We start from the raw sequence: 24,307 nt of genomic DNA on the forward strand, positions 1-24,307 counted from the left end.
TATGGACATCAACATTTTTTTTATTCACAGATACTCCCTTTATTTTAAGGCAATTTAAAGGGCCAAATAAAGTCAAAATTACCATATACATTAAAATCAATTAAGGCTCTTTTTCCAATCACCATTTTTAACCCAGTTTACTGCAGGACTTATCTGACAGTTTCTTTTTTGCTCATGGACGGACATAATATTGAAGTACTAACAACTTTTACAACACGAAGTCTCTAATTCAAGAATAGATCAAGAACTGTCATTAATATAGACAGTTTACTTTTCAACTGGAATAATAAAACTATTAAGTATTAAATAGATTGTTCCTCAAAAGTATGATGAGAGGAAATGGTCCTTTCTCTAATAAACAGTCACACATTCTTGTTTCTATTGATTTTAGAAGAATTCACACCAGGTATTTGCTAATTAGAAGCAAATCAATGCAATCCTCACTACTGTTACCACACTGTGAGGTGGGTTTTTTTGGTTTAAAGACAAATAGTGTACTGTATTGCTCCCGAAGTCACATGTGACTATTAAAAAGTCATGACTGACATCTTTGGTTGGTCACTGAAGGTGGGTTGGTATCAAGATTCTCTCAGCTGTCTTCATAAAGGACTTCATCTACTTGGACATCATTTTCTGTCACAGGCACTGATTCACAAATCTGTTCCCTGAAAGCCAAGGCAATCATGTAAGGCTTTCCACTAGGATGTTTCATACATCTTTCAAGATAGGTATCATAATATCCTTTCCCTCTTCCCAGTCTGTTGCCTTTGCTGTCAAATCCAAGGCCTGGCATGAAGATAAGGTCAAGACCTCCTGTAGAAAAATGAAACAAATGTTAGTGGATGCACTGTGGATTTCCTGATGGCTTGACTACATCCACATAATTTAAGACATTTGCAAAAATGCAAGCTTTGTGTTTTGCAAAATGCTTCTTCCCTCTCTTTGATCAGATGAAAAATACTTTGTATACTAAACCTGTAAATTTACATTTCCCTCTTTTCAGTTGCATACTGGTTCATCTGCAAAATAATGAGACCTTGAAAAAACAGAAGGAAAAAAATCTACATTATAACAAACTTATTCTAGCATTTTAACCCCACACTTCCAAACAGTAATGACTGTGACTCTAAATCCAGGCAGAGACTGAACTCACTGAAATGACATGCAGGAGGAATCAGAAAATCTAATGAACTTCAACCTCAAATACAAAAATGGAAAATGAAAGAGAATGAAAAGGAGACATATGAGACAGAGAGAAAGCATCTTCTTGACAAAACTGTAAGATGTCATGAACCTTCAATCAACCTCCCAAAACCAAAAAGCCTTGAATACAATATATTCTGAAAGTGGGTATTTGCCTTCTTATATCAAGATCAAGATTTGAAGGCTTGTCTCTCTGTGATGTCTGGTTCCTTTTCTCCCAAAGGACTTTGCTCCTGAGACTCTAGCAATTTTCACTGCTGCTGCAGCAGCATATCCAGGCATTCTGCTTGTCTGCCTTGAATATCCCTCCTTCTGGAGATATGTATGGGCTCCCTAAGACTCTTCTGAGATTGCATTCGATTGGAACTCAAAAACAGTTAAAAAACTGAAATAAGCTGCATAAACCAATGATCATCTGGACAAAACAGGCTGGTGAAATCCTGACAAAAGACCCCATCAACAGACAAGCTCCAGACAAAAATGCAAGATCAGCTATGCTCTTTTTTCTTGCTTTGTTCATCCTCTGAGAATGGATGTGGACCAGCACCGCACCAAGTACCAGCTACAATTTACACCTGGCTGCCCACCTGTGTCAGGAGTTGATTCACATCACTGCCAGGTAGGCAAAGGAAACTGGCTGCTATGCTGAGTGACCATCAGGCATGGAGGCAGCCAGTCTGGAGATGTCTATTACTTATGCAAGACTTGTTTAGTGGGAGAAGTCTTGCAAGGATATCCTATAAACAAATGATCTTGGCTGGCTTGGTGCTGACTACTGAATGCAGGAGCATCCCACTTACTAGTTTCACAATGCAAGTCTTTCAATACTTGCTGCTACAGCAGACAGACACTTAAGCAGAAGAAGGGCAGGAACTGTAGTGGAAAGCCACTGCAGACTAAAACATAGCTGACATGAGTCTGGAAAGAAAGCAAATACTGTGTCTCAGTCCACTGCTCCTTCCTTCTTACAGGAATGGTACTTAGCTCTGAGCAGCTTTTCTGTAACTAGCTTCTGCTCCTTCATCAGAGCTAGGATATGTCAGGTATTTTCCCACTTTCCCTATGTCCAAATCTACTCTCTCCTGCTGTTTTGGATTGATCTGTTCTCACTACATCTAGCTGGGGAATGATGCTCAGCATTCAAGAGCATGTGTAGGAGCATGTACTGGAAGGGATAATGCTAAGCAGACCTTTTCAGCTACCTGGGAATCCCATCTGAGATCAACTCCCAACTCCACCTGGATGAGCATTGTAAAAGTTCACAAAAGACCAACTCATTTGCACCTACTTCCCAGGCTCCTGGAGATTTCCTTACACTGTTCATCATTCAGAGAAGAGTCACTGATGTGAACTCTAATCCATCACGACCTGATGAAGTAACTAGAACACTGATATAAAATACGAAAGGCAACATAGTGTGCAATGCTTAGAAAAGATCAATCTTGCCAATCTGGCATCATACAGTTAAGCAGTATGGCTTCTTTAAAGAGGTCAGGGGAGTAAGAGAAGGGAATTAGCCAAAGGGCAGACCACAGAATATCACTGGTTGAAATAAACAGGAGTCTGGGTGTTTTACCAGGCTGCAGCTAACTTTTGACTCATAGGACAGACAAATGGCAAATGGCAAATAGAGGAAAAGAGATCTGAGGGCAGAAGTATGGTATCACTTGAAAAGGGCATCTCCATGTACCTCCTGTTGGATGTACCATGTCACATCTCCTCAATTTGCATGTAAAAATTCATCTATTTGCCAATGGTCAGGCCTATGGACTAGGATCTAGAAACCAGCTGATCATGTATCTCTCAATTAGCATGGTAATAGATTCTGCAGGTCAAATCCTCCCCGAGTTACTCCTGTGCTCACTGCTTATCCTCTCCATAATTTGCCTCACATTTGCTTTGCATAGGTATTCCAGTGGCTCAGAAACCATGCACCAAATACCAACGATGCACAGAAAGAAACACACTCTGCCTTACACATTTTTCAGCTGTTTTCACTCTGTGTGACTCACAGCAAAAAGCAGGAAACGTTTGCAGTCACTACTGCTGGTAAGCAAGAATGCACACAAGGGGCAAATCTGCAGAGTAAAAAGGTGCCATTTCTCCTTACATTTGTATTACAGACAGAAGAAGACAGCCAAAGGAAGCACTAAGGACAGAGGGAATTGTCAGGGGCAGTGAGAGAAGAAAGATATTTTCTGTGTAGTTTAACTGATAGCACCAGGCACACTTGAGTGAATTCAGAGGTACTAAAGCGCTGTGTTTTCTTGTGGGTTCTCTGGAGAAACAGAGGCTGTTTTAATGAGTTAGTTCCTCTATAATAATGGATCTTTTATGCCAAATAACTCAAACAGGTTTGTGCAAATCTCACTATGAGAAACTATGCTGTAAAAATACTGTAACAGTTACCCTTGTACTTTTGTCCTACTGGAGCACTGTGGTGCCGACTGCTTTTGCTCTGACTCACAACACGCTGTCTGATATTCATGCAACTTACACAGCACAAGACTGAAGCAAACAAGACTTCTGGTTGAAAAATGACACAGCTACCCTGCAAGAAGCCCAAGGGCAGTTCAAGCAGCGTTAGCCCCAAAGCCTGCCCTGGCATCTAGAATGAATGGCAGAGCAGTGCATGGAGAAAACGCTTCCCCGCCACATAACTTGGGAAGCAACAAAACCTCTTGTGGTGCCTGTGGCAGCGCGGGGGAAGAGCTGTCACAAGATGAGAGGTGACACACAGATGAGACCAAGATTGCAGATACAGATGAGACCAAGATTGCAGACACACAAGATCACTATCAGTAATGAGAGTACATCAACAGGATAGCAGGTGAGGGTAAGAACATCTTAACCTCTCTTGGCGTTAGGCCCTTGTGCTCCCAAGCCCTTCCAGCACTGCAGTCCTGCTCTGTTCTCACATCCTACTCCCCTTGCTTCCACAGACCACTCTGTGAAATGCCACCCTTGTCCCTGAGAAGACAGAGCAGGTACTTGGGCATCAAACACCACATTGGTTTTTAGTGTTTTTTTACAAAGCTTTGTAACACATGCTAAGAGAGGGCTCACATTTGCCCCCCGTTTCCAACCCTCTCCTTGTAACATCCACTGTCCCCTGCGTGTCTGTAGTTGTTAACTGGTGGCTCTTGCAACCCTGAGTGTCCTGTGACTACATTCCAGGAGCCCAGGAAAGTACACTCACAGCCAAGAGTTTTGCTATGGGCTTCTCCTGGAATACTTGCTTGTGGTCTGCAAATTGCTAAGGGCTGAAAACACGGTCTCAAGTAACAATGTACTGCTCTAGCTTCTACGTAGAGAATATCTGTGCTGCTCCTATACTGCAACTAAGCTACTGGGTACACCAGTGAGGTTAGTAACTAGGATGACAGTCACCTCATTGTATATATGAGCTCTTGTGGACACAGCTCCTTCAGCTGTGTAGCACTGTGCATGAAATAATACACTCTGACTTACCTATCAATGTGGGCATACAGCCATGCTGACATGGCCACACAGGTTTCATTTATGCTGCTAAACACAGCACAGCCAGAAAACAAATTGATTTACAGGATCACAGGTGGTCAATGTTGTTTAATTGTCAACACAATGTCTGGCACTGCCAGTCCAAGTGACACCCATGCCTGCTCCAGGGGACAGGATTCCCATGGGCACCAAAGACAGAAGAGTACAGCTCTGGTTTCTTCCACTCTAGGTGGTCCTTCTATATCAACAAAACTGGTTTTGCTCCTTCAGACACAGACATAAGCTTTCCTGCCACATGTCAGAATATGCAATGCAAACCCTCAGAGTGATGTTACAAAAACACTGCTGTGATGGTCTGACATAAGGCCTTATATTAATTACTAACATACTACAAAAGGTGGAAAAGATACAAAAAACCAGAATTGCCTTAGGGCCACTGAGACATCACATGAAACCAGAAAAGGAGAGCCAGGCCAAGTTCTGTGTAGTGTGACAGGATTCAGCCACTTAGCCATGTAGCTCTGAGTTATTTAGCAATCTTGATTCACAGCTTCAGAATCTGCCAGGCAGGGGTACAGGCACACTCTTGTTTGTACTGAAGACATACCTTATGTAACAGAGAAGTGAAATGACTTAGCAGACTCAGGAAACATGTGGCAAAACTACACACAAAAGGCAGTTGTGCAAACTGCATGTCTCCTGACTTAACCAGCAGACCAAAACATTAGCATGCCCTCTCTGGTGTTTTAAATAGGAATACACGGTTTCACTTCCCCTAGGCAGCTGCTCAGTTTGGCAGTGCATTTCTTATTACCCTTCATGATGATATCAGGTTTGATTTGCTCCCCAGGGAAGGATTTTCTCCTTGCACCTCATTACCTCTCTTTTCCTTAATCTGATATTCCTGTTTGAAATGCCTGACGGTATTTTCAGAAGTGTTCTCGACAATGGTTAATTATAGAAAGGTCCATCAAACTGCACAGATACTGATCCTGTAAAGACTGCTGGGGACTTGTCCTGCCCTCAGAAATAGCAGCCAGATATAGCTGCTCTCTTCCCAGATTTGAAGGTGCTCCTCCAGCCATTGCCACCCACCATGTGGGGTCATTCCCCTGCACAGCTAGACAGTCCTAATGGAAGATGAAACTGAAATACTCTGTCATCTCACCTTCTCATTCCTCACCCCTGCTTGCTTTGTGGCCACAGCAAGGCACCTGGGACCATCAAAGTGAGAGCTACGACTCTTTTGATCCTTGCCTCCAAAGCACTTATAAGAGGATGAGGCAGAGGCCTAGCTGCAGCAGCTCCTATGTCCCTGAAAGAACAATAATGTGCTCATGAAAATCACGCTCACAGCACAGATGCCTTCTGAGCTCAAGCCTACCAGAGGTTGACAGCAACCAGCTCTGTATGCCACTGCTCCTCACAGCAGCAACTGTGCAGTTGGAGCTTCTCCTAGAAGCACAGAAGTTTGTGCATTGTTTACTCCATCAGCATAAAGATGTCTTGATCCTCTCAGCCTGGTACTTTGGGTGAGAAGGAGCTTTTCATGTGGGTTTTCTCCACGCACAGCTCGCTCCGTGGTGGTAGTCAGGGACTGCCCCTGCTCTTCTAGGGTGAAAACAATCACATAAGGTACAGGATCAGAAGAACAAGGACAACAACTTTGTGTTTAACAGAAAGGTGTGTTTATGGTGCTATGCATGCCATAAACAATGTCACATCAGTCTACGCACAACCTCTGCAGAGCTGACAAATAATTGGAAGCTGTTCGCTCCCAAGGAATGAAAGATTACTTGGGTCTTTTTCTGATCCAGCAAGGACCACAATGGAGGAAAAACCTTTGCAGAAAAATCTTACTTTTCAGAATGAAAAGGGTTCAGTAACTAGCTGCTACCTCTATATCTGCTGCTCTGGCACAGAGGAAAAAATTAACTCAATCATCTGATCCTAACATTTTAAGTATCAGTCTTGGTGACACACAGGATATGAGCCAATGAGTTGGAATAACTCAGAAAGTTCTAATTAATGTCAGAGTTGTTACTGAAACTTTAATTACTCTCAGGATCAGCACTTTTAGGCCTCTTGGGTAGGTGTTAGCTTTTCTACATATACTCTATAGGGCACAGATCATCATCTTGTTCCGTATTTACACAGCACCTAACACTGTGGTCTGGGTTTATCACCAGACCTCAGGGAAAACAACTCCACAGAAGAAAATATTTCAATTATACTGCAGCAAAACAAATCCCTTACCCTTTATGACTAGTGCAAAGCTTTCTCCATAGAATGGCCTGGGTGCCCCATGCACCACGTCGAGGTTACTAACAGCTTGCTATTTCCTTCCAGACAAAAGTTTTCTGCCCTTTGGAAAAAACCTGGCATGGTTTCAAGTGCAGCATCTCTGCTATTACACACTTGCCTTGGTATAAAGCCAAAAAGGGAAATGCCAGATCTGTTCACTACAGGTTTAACCCAGACCCTACCGAGGTACATGGCTCCTGGAATGGTTGTGACTGCTCCAGATGAAACTGACTCCTTATTCCAACTAAGCCCTGGAAAAGCCAAATACTCCCAATCAAATGAGCAAGGAGACAAAACCATTATCCTTTGCTGCAACTGATAATAATTTGAAGAAAAAGTAATTAATCTAAAACAAATGATGCTGATTTCTTCCAGTAACAGAGGGGACCACAGCAACTTTTTTAAGCAAAAAGGAAACTCTTGTCCAATAATTCCTATTTGCTCATATTATACAGCCTTTGAAAATCGGTATCAGAAGCTCAGCACAAATTCTCATCTCTTTGGAAACCTAAGTTACAATACAATGGATCAGATCCTCAGGTATTGTAAACCAGTATTGCCCCACTGACTCCCTTCAGCACCAACCTTAGCAACTACATGAAAAGTACCCTGAGCTAGTTGACCAGCTTGAGAGCTGGGCAGAGAGGAATCTCATGAGGGTCAACAAAGACAAATGCAGAGTCTTGCATCTGGGAAGGAACAACCCCATGCACCAGTACAGGCTGAGGATTGAACTGCTGGAGAGCAGCTCTGCAGAGAGAGACCTGGGAGTCCTGATTATAAGGTAAATATGAGCCAGCAATGTGCCCTCATGGCCAAGGCGGCCAATGGCATCCTGGGATGCATCAAGAAGAGTGTGGCCAGCGGGTCAAGGGAGGTTCTTCTCCCTCTCTATGCCCTGTTGAGGCCTCATCTGGAGTCCTGTGTCCAGTTCTGGGCTCCTCAGCTCAAGAGGGACAGAGAACTTCTGGAGAGAGTCCAGCGCAGGACCACCAAGATGATCAAGGGTATAGAACATCTTTCATATGAGGAAAGGCTGTGGGAACTGGGACTGTTTAGTCTGGAGAAGAGGAGACTGAGGGGAGATCTTATTATCATTTATAAACATCTGAAGGGTGGGTGTCAGGAGGTTGGGACATCCCTTTTTTTCTCTGGTAGCTATCAACAGGACAAGGGGTGATGGGATGAAGCTGGAACACAAAAAGTTCCACTTAAAAGTAAGAAAAAACTATTTCAGTGTGAGGTGAGGGAGCCCTGGCACAGGCTGCCCAGAGGGGTTGTGGAGGCTCCTTCCTTGGAGGTCTTCAAGACCTGCCTGGACGTGTTCCTATGCAACCTGATCTAGGTGACCCTGCTTCTGCAGGGGGTTTGGACTAGATGATCTCTAAAGGTCCCTTCCAACCCCTACCCTTCTATGATTCTATGACTCTGTGACATGAGGCTGACAAAAATCAGTTCTTTTCTCTTGTAGATATTTGTTGTTGGTTGTTCACAAACACCTCTCCTCTGGTGTTCATTCTGTAGTCTCCTATTGATCCCAAACAGTCACCTAACAGCATTACAAGTTGTGTTTCATATTAGATTAAAACCCATTTCATTTTAAACTGCAGTCAGTAGCTTTTCCTCCGGGTGTTTTCCCCATGTGAACACCTTTAATTGTGCGGTACCACATCACCTCAGCAGGACTTACTGTTTTCTAAACATTCATAGACATCTGTTGCTTTAGGAGAGCCAGGGAGATGTTCACTTTATACCCAGCATAAGCTAGCAAGGCACAGCAATCAAAATGGAAGTATCAGCCTCCAATCCCACAGCCTCCATCTATGATATCCTGTTATGGGGCACAGTTGGGCCCTCAAGGTCAATGCTCACCTTATCCAAGAAGAAATGCTTTTTCACCAGGGGCAATCACTTGCTTTATTTCCATTTCTTACAGGCATCAGGATGGTTTTGTGTCTTTGTCTTCTAAGAAACATTTTACCTACATCCCTGCACATCCATAATCTGCTTTTTACATCATATAGATGCCACCAGACCTTCTACTCTGCAATCCACATGCCCCAGGTAATTGGTCCACTGGCATGACTGAGACAGCTTCTGTTATTATTTCAATAAAACATTTTGCAGAAAATAGAACCATCAGCAGAATCTACAAACAAGCACTGAGCAACTCAGCATTTATCTGTCTACTCATCCATGTCAGTGCTTTGTGTCAGCGTGAAACATTGGTCTCCACAGTTCACACTTGCCCTTCTGAACTACAGCATACTAAAATATTTCTACTTTTCCCTGAGAAGCTACATGATAGCTGTCAGTCACACAAGTTTAAAACAATCAAGTGGCAGCCACTCTCTCACTATTAAACCCACAAATCACACTAATAAAGCTCTTTCATCAACTCCTGTGCTACTAAGCTGTGATTAAGCAAACACCCTCCTATTTTGAAATAATTTAAAACACAATCTTATACAATTAGTGCCAATGCATTTGAAAAGCAAAGTGCACTGCACTTTATAGCATGGTATAGCATCAGCTATATGTCAGTCATGTACAGACAAACCTATCCTGCCCCACAAATAAATCACCTTCCATGTGTCATCAGGGAAGCTCCTGAGTAGGGTGTTCAAATCTAGCTGGTTTCACAATGTGGGAAGACTGAGAAGCTGTAAGCATTACCACACTCATTACCCCTGAGGTTTAACTTAAGAGTCAGCTGAGGTCTAGTGTCTCATTTTCAGAATTTGCTAAATGTCTACCTAAAAGAAAATCTAACCAAGTACTTTCCTATTTCGCTATTATTCATCAGGTTTGCCTAAGCCCCATAAATGAACCATAATCACTCAATGCCACCTACAAAAATGTCTGGTTTTACAAATTCAGAGTAAAGGAAATAATTGCTTAGAAATGCTTTACTTATCAGTGAAAAATTGTCTGCTCCTGATAGTCAGGTCTGACTGGGAAAACACAGGCAAGGAAAAATGTTTGGTTCAAAGACTTGCACCTGGGTTCTCCTGTGATTTTTAAACCATCAGAATACTTGGAAACAAGATGTACCAAGGAACAATTCCAAAGAGAGGACAAATGGCATTAGAGCCACTTTACAGCACATCAACACATCTTGTTAAATCAGCAACTGCTGACTGCAAATCTTCTCCTTTAGAGAAACTCATACCCGTTGAACTGTTTATGTTGGGATTGCCATAACACTGCTGTGACCCAAAATACAAAGATCTTTGTGTATGTGTTTTTACATTAATTTCTTTATGAACTTATCAGTTATACTTCTCATAGTGTTTACCTAAGCACTTAATTAAAGACTTCCATTCTGATACATATGCATGTGAGCTACTTCATTTCTGCACTCTTGGTCCTCTTTTGCATGCCACTGTCTGGATATTTTTAAATGAAAAATATGACAGAAGTGAATCATTTGGGGATTTTTTTTTCACCACATTGTGCATCACTATCAATATTTCCAGCACTCTTTGACTCACTCAGCAGATAGTCTATCGTGAAACACACAGAATAGTTGCTTGTGAAGTAGAAAAGGTTAAGACATCAACTTCTTCATCAGCGCATAAGCCTGACTCCTGTAAAGAGTTACACCACTTGATGGGAACATCAGGCATGTCTACAGGCAGGGTTTATTGAACATGTAGAGTCAGATGGTGTGGAGGTGATGGCACCTTCACTGTTAGTGTCAAACGTGTTAACGTCACAGCAGCTGAGAAATCCTGCCATCACAAGACTTTCTTTTACCTTTTTAAGCTTGCACAGCTTAAAAGACTCATCTTTCCCTGGAATCCTGTGTCTCCTTACTCTAACACCTGATTTTTTTTGAGACATTAGACTTCTCTGTGTGTGAGTACAATGTCTGGATGAGATTTTAATTATACGAGAAAAAGCCTAAATGACACCAATGCTACACTGTAAATGTATGGAATGCTGACACCTGCCGGTAAAGGGCTTCATGTCAGTCCTGGACAGGAATCTGTCCTCCATCTGCACCCCAAAAGCTGATTCTTGCATCACATGCACAACAGCCAGCATAAGCATGAACTGAGTCCAGTTACAATGCCAAGCATGAAGACCAAGAGCTGTCCTTATAAAGTGAAACAGCAGCATGAATCTCCTGCTCTGAAAGCCAGTGGCTTTCGTCCAGGTCCAAGGAATTTCCCACCCTACAGGGAAAGTGACAGTGTATTTTGAATCTCAGCTAAAACAGTGGGGATTAACTGTGCCAGGAAGACAAATCTTTTGTAGCTGGAAATGTGCTGACCTGATTTAATAGCCCACTAAGCTGGAAGAAAACCAATCCTAGGAAAAAGAAAGGAAAAAAAGTAGCAATTTTCTGCCAGATTCACGAGCTGAATCTCTTCAGCACTGAGTAACAGAGATGGCAACAAGGCTGGGAGAATGAGGGGAGCACAAAAAGGGCAGCAGGAGTGCTCCTTCTGGTACCAGCCAGCTGCTAGCAGGGCTCAGCTGTTTCACCAAACCCCCTTTTCAATCCACATTACCCTACACAGGTAAGCAGCAGGAAAAGCTTTCTTCTTCTCCAGGTTGCCCGGATGATGTGCTCAAAGGCACCCAGATGAGCTTGGTGATGGCTCTTCCTTTCAAAAAAATGAAAATAGAGGGAGAAAAGAATGTCTGTTTGGATTAATTACTGCAGGTGGAGATACTTGGTTGTTTGCATTTCCCCTGTATGAGTTTGTTGTACAGACTCTGCAGAAATGAACCTAACCTACCTGGTTTTGAGAGACTCCTGTCTCTAGGAAACAGTATGAAGAAAATGACAAAGCTACAGTTCACACTCAGTGTAGCAAAATTAGCCTTCTTAGAAACAGAACAGTGGAGAGTCACTTGCAGTAAATGTAAAGCCCTTACCCATGTTGCTTTCATTTCTCTTTAAAGTTTCATTGATTACAGTAGAAGTAATCTTTTTAGTTGTTTTGCTGAGAGCAAGGAGAACGTTTTCTGCAAGAAGGCAAACGTGGATGTGACACTTAGGATGATTACAAAGAAAAGCACTCTTTTAAAACCTTGATGAACTTTTTAAAAGCAAAAAGCTGTAGTGTTCCAGAGTTCTCAGCCCTGCACGTTCACTGCAGCATTTCCTGGTACAGGTAGCATTAAAATTAAAACACATGGTGTCCATGGTTTAGACTGCACCAAGGACATTGAGGACATTGGACACTGAAGGGCATTATAAAGGCCACAGAAATGCATCCACTTTTGTATTTCAGAGCATTTTTCCCAAATTCTTTTAAAGACAGAGACTCCATAGTGGCATACCTGTTTCTGAACAGAGCACCAGGAGAAGCTCAGCTAAATAATATCTGCATTCACCAAATTGGGTGCTGACTGTTTTTAAGCTGTCTCAGAGTTGTGGAAGCTGGTGCAGACATCAGGGCAAAGGGCAGACACTGGCTGTAGGAGAGGCCGATCTCAGAGCCCAGGATGGAGTCTCACATCTTTCAACTGAAGGCTGGCATGCACCATAACCTTGAAGGAAACTGCTGTCACAGTTGGGTCCAACACCTGAAATATTTTATTTCCACAAGCAAGCATTTTCCAAGCTCTATCTGCTACAGGACACATTAGACAAAATAACATACAGTTATGTTATGGTTCTTTAATACTGGAACAGACATTTTTGTAATGATGTACCACTGTGGGATGCCTGTGTGGAAACCAGTGAAGACCTGCCCAGTGAGATGATTTGAAAGGCAGTGTTATGGTATATACAGAAAGAATTAACATCTACAGTGCCACTACATACACTTCACAGTATTTCTTTACCTGGACATCACATTTTGTCTCAGGCATCTTTTCTCCAATGTAACATCAGAGAGATTGCAAAGGTTGAAAGAGTAATAGCTGGAAGTCTTACAGATCTAGAAAAGCTTCTATATGGAAATAAGAAAACAGACAAAGTTTGATAGAGAAAAAATACAATAGATACAATGCAGGTTTAACTAAACAATAATAAAAAGAAAGTAAATCAAATATCCTTATTTAACTCTCGTTATAGAAGAATGAGGTATGACTTGACCTGAAAGCAGCAGATTTAAAATGAATACAAGGAATATAATATTTCACCCATTGTAGCAATACAATATTAGCATAATAAGGAACATAATTCTTCACATTACAGCTAACCAACCAGTACAACTCACAGCTGTCAGAAGGCAGCAGAGCCAAGGGCTTAATACAAATAAAATTAGATGCTTATAGAGGAATGCTCCAAATGCCCACAGGTAACGAGAAACCAGAACCTGTTTGTAAGAGGATAAGCCAGGGACTGCAGCTGCAGAAGTTGGAATAAATTTTGGTTATTGTTACATTGCTACAAGTTGTGAGATTTCCTGACTCTTGTAGAACACTGAGTTGGATTGTATGTCCAGTGCTCTGATCCTGCACTGTGTGAGGGGAAGCATCCTCTCTCCACGAGAAGACTCAGCACCAAAATGTTAATGCTTTCCTTGCACTGAATTTGTTCTCCTTATGCATAGCAAAATACTATGGCTCATTGTCTCCAAGCAGAAGTTCATTCCAAACTTTAAATCATTTCATTAAAAAATAAATTACATTAAGAGCTAAGCCTCGATTTTCAATTTTGTTTCATGCCATGCTCCCAGGTTTTCTTTTTTATGACCAAAGCAAAAAGACTTTAAATTATAATCTATCCCTTGACATATTTTGCACTGTAAATTTTAATCAAGTCTCCTAGAGGAAAAGAAAATCTAATAGTACACTCAATCACTTCACAATCTTGTTTGGGGCACTTTTTTGGTTTTTTCCTAAGCAGCCATATTTAACATCTCTGCTTTTCACATGCCCATATTTCACTTATTCCAGATACATTCCAATCTGCATATATCACATTTAAATATTCACAGTTGCCCCGAGTATGATTCACTACACGTCTTTTTTCAGAATGATTAGCATCATTTTGTAGGGCCTCATTATGCCTTCATGTACAGCTATGCAACATCTAACAGAGCTGAAGTAGCCTATTAGACCTTCCCTGTGCTTCAAGACACAGTATTTTCATGCTTTTATTTCTAAATTCTAATGTGCCTCATGTTTCAACCCTTTCCCACTGCATCTTTTTGGGGGGATGACATACAACCCTTTTTGTTTGTTTACATCTCATTTTGTTTTGCTGCTGTAAGTTAAACCTCTTTGTGTTGCTACCACTTCAGTCACACTTCCAAAGAACTGTGCTAAAATTTGGTAGAACTAAGAATACTGATGGCATTACAAGGCTATCAGTCCTGGCAGCAAATGCAGACTCTTTGAATGTATGAATAAATAGCAGGAGTTTAAAGACAGACAGGTGAAGAAGATCTTCAGACTAAAATGTTTCTGCAGGGGAAAGTTTAAAATAGGGCTAATGATCACTCAGGAATAATTTCCAACTACTTGAGGTTGCTTGGAACTGTAGCCCAGAGGTAGCCAGCATTTTCCTTGCAAGAGTGTCACGCTTCCCAGCATAAACAGCTCATACAAACCAAACACAATCCACACAGGTAAGATGTCCCTCTCTGTTTCTGTTACCAGCAGGTTGTGGAAATTTATGCCACAACCAAGTCAAAGTGTTCTGAAAGTTTTAAGGGCAGAAAGATACAACAACCTTAAAAGCCAACATTCAAAATGTTATGTGAAAATGAAGCTGCAGCAAGTTGATGCCAGATATATGCAAGTATTTCCTTACTTTGTCTGAAATATGCATCCTTCCTTATTATTAATAATTAAATATACTGTTACTTCAAGCATTGATCATCTAGTTAATACTTCACTTGTTATCTTGAAGGTACAACACAAGTATTGCAATTGGTAGGCCACTAAAGTTTCCAGTGCTGAAAATGCCAGAAGTCTCCAAACTAAATTACAAAATACAAGTCCAGTTCTTAATAGCTTCATTTCTGGGAGCAAAAATACGTTACGCTTTAGTAGAGCGGTAGCAGATTATTCAGCGTTCCCTATTATATGTAAGATGCTGTATTTTCAAGTGCTGGCATTTTTCAGCTTGGGTATTTATGCCAAACTGAGGGAGGGTTATGTTTCTTTTATTTCAGGCAAAATGGTTCGCTGGTTTCTAAGAACAAAGCTAGTAAAAAAAAATGATGGGGAAAGCTCTGTTACTCCATGCTTTGAGGCAACAACTTGAAATCCTGCTCAGAGTACCCTCTGTGTCAAGGATGTGGCTTTAGCCCTGTTCAAATCAATTTGAGCTGGGCTTATGCAATGGTGTAGATATTTGAAAACCTGCTGTTTGCGGAGGCTGAGGAAACACATTGAACCATTAGGGCTGAAAAAGACTTTTAAGTACCGGGCCTCTCTGAAGATGCCACTCTCTCCACACTGCTGCTGGAGCCAGTGCCAGTTTACAAGAGCTGGCACACGCTGCCCAGGGAGGGTGTGGAGTCTCCTCTGGAGGTTTTCAAGATCCACCTGGATGCGTTCCTGAGTGATCTGATCAAGGGGAACTTGCTTTAGCAGGGGGTTGGACTAGATGATCTTCAGAGGTCCCTTCCAACTCCTACAATTCTGTGTTCCCTCCATCCTGCCTACTCATTCCTACCACACACGTGTTGCACTGGTGCAGCTGCACAGTAAACTGGATCCACACATCTGGGTTAAAAAACATCCCAACAAAAACAGGGTAGAGGAGGAACAGAGGTAAGAATATACTGAAAACACATGGAGGGAAAACTCCTTAAGCCAGTATTACTGAAAGGACAGAGCACATCGAGCTGTAGTCTCGTCTCCTCCTGACAGCTCTGCTTCCAACTACAAGGCCTCTGAAAGATTTTCATTTCAGTGGCTTCTCCTACTCCCACTAATTGGGGCAAGGGAACTGAAACATGGAAGGAAATTAGGATTGAAGTTTCATTAAGACTTTATTTGGCGTACCACCTATTTACACAACCCCTCAGCAGCTTCCTATCAGCCCTTCAATTGCATCAGTCCAAATTTGTGTAGTGACTCTGTCTGACAGAAGAACCTTTTATTGGTGCTGGGTTACTTCTAGTCAGAACTTGTTTTCACTGTAGCTCCCAATATGGCTGCAGGGGCATCTGTGCTGACACAGGAGATGAGGGGTGGGGACCAAGAGGAGGAAAGTGGGCAATGGTTTATTTAATCAGGCACTGCCTAAAAGAATGAATCATAAAACCATGTCTTTTGTACTGTTTAGCAGAAAATAACAGAGAAGGAGTTTTTCTAAGACAATGAAAAAGAGAAACAAGCCAACACATTGGGGAAGGAAATGAGTAAATTTGGACAGGGAATCTTGTATGTCTGAAAGTAGACAAGTGAAAGAAGACAAAGCACATGACCTCCTCCCTTTTGGCAGGGGCAAGCTATTTATGTTGGCTCAGCTGCTCCTGAAATGACAGGCTAGGTCTAAGGGCAGAGGGAAATGAGGAATATGGTGAGAAAGGCTAGAGAAGGACACTTGGAGAGGGAGACTGAGATAGGCTGGGCAACAGAAGAATGGAAAGGGGCATTATGGTGGCAGAAGAATTAATGCTTGGAAAAAGGGGTCTAGCTCAACCATGACACAAGCCTGGGAAATGATCATTTTGAGGCAACAAACTGTAATGTTTGGAAAAACAAGCAAAAAAGACTGTGTTCACTGAGGGCAGTTCCTCTGAATAACTCAGGCTGGAACCAGGATCCCAAGCCTCTGGTGCTTCTCTATCAGCAAATACCAGTTGCTACCTTTAAGTCATCGAAAGCTGTAGTGATCAAAAAAGCACAGATGGATCTCTCCCTCCTTACAAAGGTCTGAATAATGCACAATAAAAAAGGCCTGCAGAGAGAAAGCAAATGACTGAGCACATACTAGTTAGTGACATTCACCAACAGCAAACAATGTTCATCTTCTACATCTTTGAAAGAGCCCAAATCATTGCATCAAGGCTCATCTTTGAATGAGCCCAGACCTGACAGGCAAGGTCCATATAACAGTGTACTTTAAGAGCAGGGCAGAATTTACACTGATAAAAAGGTTGAATTAAGTTTGTACACATAATTTTGTTTCTTGTATTTATTAGGAAAACACATCACAATCCATTAGAGAAAGCAGACTCAGAGACATAATTCCTAATAACTCTTCATTTCTTGGCCAATGAAAAACATCTAGGTCAATTTCCCTCTCCCCATTGCCCAGGTGAAGTTGTCTGTAATTTATTGTACACCTTCTAGTACCAGTCAGTAGCTCAGTTCAGTTAGAACATTTAAGCATAATATTTGCTCAGCTCCAAGACTTCCAGCTGAGATCCCTCACTCCAAAGTTGGCCACCTGCCTCACTTCAAAGAAGCCACCTCCAAGAATTTCCCCATATGGAGACACTCAATCTAGCCTTTTTCTTTTTTGATTCCCAGTAAGAATAATTCCTTTTTCAGAGGAATAACTTAGCTTTCACCCATAGTTCTCAGAACAGGTTTAAGTAGTAACAAATAACATAACAAATGAGGAAACCCATGTCCAGCCCGCTGAATCACACCGCCTCCCTAAACCACATTGAAATTAGAGCTGCTGGGGAAAGTGTCCTTTACATTTCTGTAGGAGTCGTGATAAAAAGCAAACAGGGAGTATGGTTTTATCTGATTTACTCCTTCCAAAGTTGTGCAAGGGATCTACACTCCTGTAAACAATTACTGCAACCCACCTGCACTTTCATCAAAACTATTACCTTGGGCAAAACTCGCTACCAGTGCACATTTATACTTCTGATGGGCAAGGACACAAAGAGGAATGGGTATCAATTAAGCAAATGGTTTGCTCCAGAAGTTATCTAAATCTTTCAGCAGGTATAACTGGAAATGAAAGCCACACACCTACATACCCTCCTATTCCAAACAAAATACATGAACTTCTTCCACCTTTGTTCTATACTGTCTGTTCAGTCTAAAGAAAGCAAGCACCTTTTCCTATGACAATTGCTGTCAGCCATGCATAGTAGAGATGATAGACTTTCTGCTACCAAAACTGCAGTGATCTTGGTTTATGCCAACAAGGTGTAATGTGGTGTCCTACCAAGATAAGAATTGGTTAAACACTGATCCAAGAGAAAAAGGACTGTCTCCAAAAGGAAAAGTTCATGTCTGTTCAACACTGCCTATGAGTGCTACTAAAGACAGCGAAACTCTGCAACAATTACACCTCATCTTAGATGTGAGCTGTTCTTCACAATAACCATGCCTCAAGTTTTAAGGACAGTGTGAATTTAAGCTTTTTGTCATGCAAAATGAATACACTCAGAAATGGCATGACTTATTTATGCACCTGCAGGGTGTTTCTTGGAAATTACACTGCAACTTATGCCAGCAATGGGAACATTACTAATGTAACACCATGTTATCTCCTTATAACAATGTAAATGCCTCAGATCACCACAGTATTTGATAACATCACAGAGATAAATGTTTCATCCATGCATAATTCCAACAATGGAAGATGAATGTAGCAGCAAAGCAATCTGCATTACTGCAAATGTACCCTAAGTTTAACAAAAATATAGTAACTGACACCAAAAAATACAGTAAAAGGAACTCAAAGACACATTGAGATGCAGTGTCTGTTTGTCTGGGGACAAACTGGGGGATGGGGGGTGTCTGATTATGCAATATTGAAAAATCCCTACCCATACTCTCTAATCTACAAAAATTGTCAAAAGATAAAGGGCCAAGTTGTGACTTTCAATCCAAACAGAATTATTGCTAAATTACTGAGTACAAACAGACTAAAATCGAGCTTCAGGCAGAACAAGTCTGACATGGACAGACACCAGTCTTTACAACTGGTCTCTTGGCATCTCTCTGTAGACTGCAGCAGCTCTTTTGGCATTGCTCCCTGCCCATCATACCCTGATGCAGAGAACAAAACAGTAGCTCCAGAACTTGCCAGGTACCAAAGCTTGCTTCTTTCCTCCCCAGCTCATTAGTAACACAAATGCTTGTCCTGAGTGCCTGAACTAAGCTCAGTCAACAGAAACCTGGACATTTTAAGGGTTACCTTCAAAAGCCCCTAAATCCCACCAAACTACACATTTTTTTTACAAAAATTAGAAAAACAAGGAACAGTGTTAAATGTTAAATGTAAAGGAGATGGTTGCATGAAGCAGTGAAATCCATTTCTAGCTAAAATGTCGACACAGAAAGAATTCTGAATTAGGAAAGAGGTAGAAATGGAAAATAAAAGAGAAATAAACACAGTGAAGTGTTCTGAGAAAGCACCTTGGCATCCCAAAGCAAATACAAACCCAAGTTCAGCCAAACAGAGCCAGATAAATGTTATGTTCATTTATAAAGCTTTAAAAAGCTGGTAAGTCTGTAAGGTGTGGAAGCTGCCTGCATGGTGCATTTTCACCTAGTGAAAAAATTCTGTCAGATTGAGGTTTCAAGCATGAGTTCACCCTGAGTTTTGGGATCAAACCACAAATGCCACTAGCTAGAGCTAAGCGAACTTTTAGCTTTTCAATGCTATGAAAACCCAGTATCTGAGAAAGCACTATAAGATGAAAATTAAAATGTGAGAGAACAATGACAGGAAAGACTTTGCAATATTCATCCAGGCCTAAAAGAAAGTCCTTTTATTTTCAGTCTAAGGTCTCAGTCCAGAGAGCTGTTCTGCATGGGCAGGCTCTGTATCAGCACTGTGAGTCATCCATGCAATACAATTTGCAGGATCAAAGATTTCAGAAAATTCTCTTGTCAGCTTACAGGCATCACCCAGAAAGCTCTCTACCTTTCAGTCAGTGCAAACCAAAGTTCCCAGAGTGCATCCTAAAACTCTGAATGCCCAGGACTCTCCATGGCAGCCTAAGCTACTCCCAGCAAGTGTCTGTCTCCATCACAAGCCTCCATGTTATGCTTGCTGAGTCTGCACTGAGGATGTTCACGAATCAGACCAAGAATCTCATTTATCTGGAGGGTTGAGTTTTCTTCACCTGGATCAGCTGTGCACTCTTGTTCCTTCTCTGCTGATGTATCATGGGTGGCACAGGGTAGGGAAGAACAGGCAAGAGAAAGGAACATCTACTTACACTGATTTAAGCACCTCCACAACATTTAAAACCTAAGTGTAACATTCCATTTCATTCTTGCCATCAGATTATTTCCTACTGGCCTCCAGGCTACTCCTGCTTGACAACCCCACAATGTAGGAAAAAAATACTCACCACCAGCAAGAGCCTCCTCTCTTGCACTGTCATCGTCACTAGGCTGAAGAATATTCCAGGATGTCAGCGCAAGTGACAAAATGTCTTCGGCCGATGATAACTTTAGCATGTCCATGTGATTGCTGTGAGGCTTGTACCGTGGGATGAAACACTCTTTTCCTTGCTTAAAAATGTCCTTAATGATTTCTTCTGTCTGGATTTCATCTGGCATGCTGAGGAAGATTGCAATTCTTTTGGATTCTTGGTACTTGGGATGGCTGATCACCTACGTGGGAAATTGATGCAATGTTTATGAAAAGTTTACAATTGACCAACTTAATTTGAAGTAAACACACAACTGGAGCAAAATATCCACTGAAAGGGGTAGAGACACAAACTACTATGCATCATAAGAATAAACTGATGTTGTTTCCTACTCGACATTTATACCATCAGCAAAATCAAAATAGGCAAATTTTTGCACCTGGAAAACAAAACATTGTTACACAGGTTTGGGACAGGAAACAAACAAATTTGGACACAACCTCCTTAACTTTTAAATATTGGTGCCATGTAATACAGATATCCTCAAATGCCCAACATCACTGGAGAAAGATAGAACAGGTCAGAACTGCCAGCTTATGCAAGACATGAGGGGTCTACATTCCCTTTCTTCCATCCTTTTAAAATGCTCCATCTCTCATCCAGGCCTAGGCAGAATAAGGAGATGATACTAGCTCAAAAGAAAATGACCATCAGAGCAGATGACCGCAGAGCACAAAGTCTTCTAAGACCAGGTCCTCCTTTCTTTTTTTAACCTGAAATGCCTTCCCTACAGCAAGTTTAGATATATGACTTCAAAATTCACCTGCTTCTAATAAGTGATCTTATTACTGCTCAATTTTCACAGCTTGAAGGAAGGAGGCCTTGCCATTTTTTTATGTTCATCAGGTTCTCAGTGCTGAGTTTACAAAAGACTGACTAAAGGAAAGAAAATGAAAAACCCTTATATGGTGAAGAAGTGTCAGCAGATTCATACCTCACACTCAGTCTCTGTCCCATTTCAGATTGAATTCCATATTAAGATTTGAAAGGAGGTTTTGAAAGGCTTGTCTGCTCATTCTTTAGTACCTTGCATATTTTGTAACTTACATCTGGACAAAACAAACATAAACCCGTCCCTTCTCATTTAAATGTCATTTATTCTTATTCCAGGCACTTGTAAAAATCTGTCAAAAATATCAGACAGTTGAGAAACTGCCCTTATCTACAGAACAGAGCACACCAAACCCTCTGCTCAGTGTTTGTATAACTGCAAGGTAACTTGCTCTTCTGAGCTTTAGCCTTTGCCCTGGCCCTGTTTTGAGAGATAAATATCCCTATCCGAGTTGAGAGATGTTTCTCACTCCCCTTCTTTATTTTTTTTCCATTCTTTCGTTCCTGCAGAGCAGCTAAAAGCCTAAAAAAAGAAATATTCACAGAAGATGGATATATTTTTGTTAAGGCAAAACAAAAAGAGAAAAAAAGAAATGCTCTGGACCAAATGATAGCAATGTGTTGCTTGGCCATAAAAACACCTTAACAGTTCAAAACCATATTTATGCTATTATTTATTATATTATCTCTAACTTGTCCAACCTTACACAACCTTTACAACCTTTAGTTGGATTTTTCCAACTAAATGATTAAGCTCAAGAACTTAATTTCCACAGTAGCTTTAATTGCAGACTCTGGACAATGCCTGTGGTTCATGTTGTTGGAGGCCTTCACAGCTGAATCTTCTCAAGGGTTTGGAAAAGAGATAAACTGAAACACATAACTTTCCGCTTTCAAAGTGGTGCTGAGCGCTGTGGGCACCACACAGACCTCATCTGCTCCGACATGTCCAGTAACAAGTTGATTATGCCGTACGGTAGAGAAAGAGGTTGAAGATGTAAACCCACATCTTAGCAGGAAGACACAATTTCGGATGTTTTCAGAACTGTGAAGTTGCTATGACTCGGAGCAGTTTCTTAGAAGTGTGACAAATTTCCACACTGAACAAAAATTACCTGCCTCCCATGGCTATTTTTGCAGAATCAGAGCATGCAACCAGCATGACTTTAATCACGAAGATAAACATTAAACAGGAATAATCACCCAAAAGCTAATTAAATATTAGTGGCTAGGTCAGCCTATGAAGCTATTTCACTTTGAATTTAAAGATCATTTTGAGATGAGATTTTTAAGGCTTAAAACCTCGTTCAGGTGTTAAAAAATGACCTGCTCACTTTTATTAGTTGCAAGCACTAAACCGACATTTTCAGCCTTATATGGTTCCAAATATTTTCTTAGCGTTTTTAAAGACCTCTTGGTGCCTGATCTATTATCCTCCTGAAAGGGAGATGGCTCTACTTTCTGCCACTTGTGCAACACTACTCTGTCTCAAGCAAGCTAAGGATTTTCAATTTGTGTCAGGTTATTCAAATGGCAAGATAACATCAATTTCTAGTCGTATTCCCCAGTGCCCTCTTTTAAGCTAAACAAAAGCTGTGTCTTTTAGGGTGCTCTCACTAGCAGAAATGTCAGCTGCACTTCAACAAAGGCTGAGGGCTCCTACAAATTCGATACTTATATGGGTTAGGTGCTTATGAAGTTGGCAGAGGACTCTGCATTTTTGAAGAGGATGCATACCAGTATTTCCTAAAAATTAAGACATTTAAGTCTGGGATGCGTGATTACTAAAATGCACTATCATGGCAGCAGGACATTCCCAATTAAAACAGAAACAGACCATCACCCTTACATGAGATCCAGTTAAACTTGCTATGACCTACAGTTTCCAAGCTGCTATATCCCACCCATGAAGGATTTGCAATCCTCTGGCAGAAAAATAACAATATAAATGTAGATCATCTAGCAGTACCTGCTGGTGCTGCAAAAAAAGAGGAGGACTGTGCTCTATTACATGCAGTGACTGCAAAATAAAATTTTATTGCATTTATTAAAATGATAAAATACATCTATATAAAAACTTTGTAACCCAAATGCAAACAGGACATTTCGAGAGTACACGTTGGTACCATGCTGTGCTAGGATGCCAGTTAGGTAAACTCTGCTTGATACCTTTTAAAGTATAAAAATTACATTAGAAATAAAACTGCATAGAAGAAATAGCACTGAAAGCTTCAGAAGGGAAATGACAGTTAAACAAGAGGCCAAATCGATTCAGTTGCAGTATTTTTATATGTATCGCTAGGAGCTGGCCATAAAGCTGGTCTAATATGAAACGTTTGAGATAAACACCCACCATAACCCCATGAGAAACCCCGCTGCTTTGGGGTTTATGACAGCGTTTGCCTCCGGTTTCACAAACGCCCCATGCTTTAACATGATGACGGCTGGCACTGCTCATCGCAAGCGCTGCACACACCGAAGCCACCGCCTCCGGTCCCCGACATTAACTAGGAGGGAAGAGGGGGGAAGGCAGGGGGGCCGAGGCGGAGCCCCGGCACCCCCGAGGGAGGCCCTGGAAGGCCGAGGCAGCGGCTAAGGGGTCGGCGGGTCCCGTGAGTCACCGCTTCGGCCCCCAGCGGGGCCTGGAAAGTCCCCGGCGGGCTTCCCCACGCAGGGCCGGCCCCGGCCCCGGCTCCTCGGCGCTCGCCCTGACCCTCGGGCCGCCCTTCCCGGAAGGCAGCGGCCCGTACCCACCTTACGAGTGAGCAGGCGGGACTGGCGCTGCTTCTCCGCCTCGCCCAGCGCCCGCAGCCGCTGCCGCAGCTCCCCTCGCAGCGCCCGCTTAGCCGCCCGCAGCGCGGCCGCCATCTCGCCGCCCTCCCCCGGCAGCTCCATGCGCCGGGGCCGCAGCGACAGCCGGGCCGCAGTAGCGGCTTCGCCCTCTCGAACCCCGGGTCGGCGGTGGCGCAGGCGGGCAGCGCTCCCGGCCCGGCCCGCTGCCAGGCCCCGCTCGGCGGCGGGCAGCCGGCCGCGGTGTCAGCGCTGTGGGGCCTAGGTGGCTGCCAGCTCCGCCCGGCTCCAGCCACCGCCGCCCGCGGGGGCTCGCCGCGGCCCTGACAACCCCTGGCAAGGACCATCGTTATTTTGCCTACCGTAGACGATTAAGAATTTCCCCTTTGATAATTTCATTGTAGAAGGGGAAATTA

The 24,307-nt window shown here is 42.3% G+C and overlaps 1 protein-coding gene across 4 annotated transcripts; it reads right to left on the reverse strand.

The window, feature by feature from the left end:
- MTHFS (methenyltetrahydrofolate synthetase) lies at nt 1–24,307 on the reverse strand. 4 transcript variants are annotated; one of them, XM_061999947.1, is made up of 3 exons: nt 24,254–24,307; nt 20,187–20,451; nt 1–813 (listed from the first exon to the last, which is right to left on the reverse strand). In XM_061999947.1, the coding sequence occupies exons 2-3, from the start codon at nt 20,395–20,397 to the stop codon at nt 590–592; spliced, it is 435 nt and encodes a 144-aa protein (XP_061855931.1). In that variant the 5' UTR covers nt 20,398–20,451; nt 24,254–24,307; the 3' UTR covers nt 1–589. The 4 variants fall into 4 exon arrangements, with proteins under 4 accessions (XP_061855931.1, XP_061855928.1, XP_061855930.1 ...); XM_061999944.1 differs by lacking the exon at nt 24,254–24,307 and adding an exon at nt 23,856–24,110; XM_061999946.1 differs by lacking the exons at nt 1–813; nt 24,254–24,307 and adding exons at nt 19,540–19,985; nt 23,856–24,110.

Source organism: Colius striatus, chromosome 7 (assembly GCF_028858725.1).
Source record: "Colius striatus isolate bColStr4 chromosome 7, bColStr4.1.hap1, whole genome shotgun sequence".
Classification (NCBI taxonomy): Eukaryota; Metazoa; Chordata; class Aves; order Coliiformes; family Coliidae; genus Colius; species Colius striatus.

Coding starts and splice junctions, on each gene's coding strand:
- MTHFS (XM_061999944.1), bottom strand. CDS start 23,996: ATGGAGCTGCCGGGGGAGGGCGGCGAGATGGCGGCCGCGCTGCGGGCG. Junction 20,452..23,855: donor CCCGCCTGCTCACTCGTAAG/GTGGGTACGGGC, acceptor TTTCCCACGTAG/GTGATCAGCCATCCCAAGTA. Junction 814..20,186: donor AGAGGAGGCTCTTGCTGGTG/GTGAGTATTTTT, acceptor ATTTTTCTACAG/GAGGTCTTGACCTTATCTTC.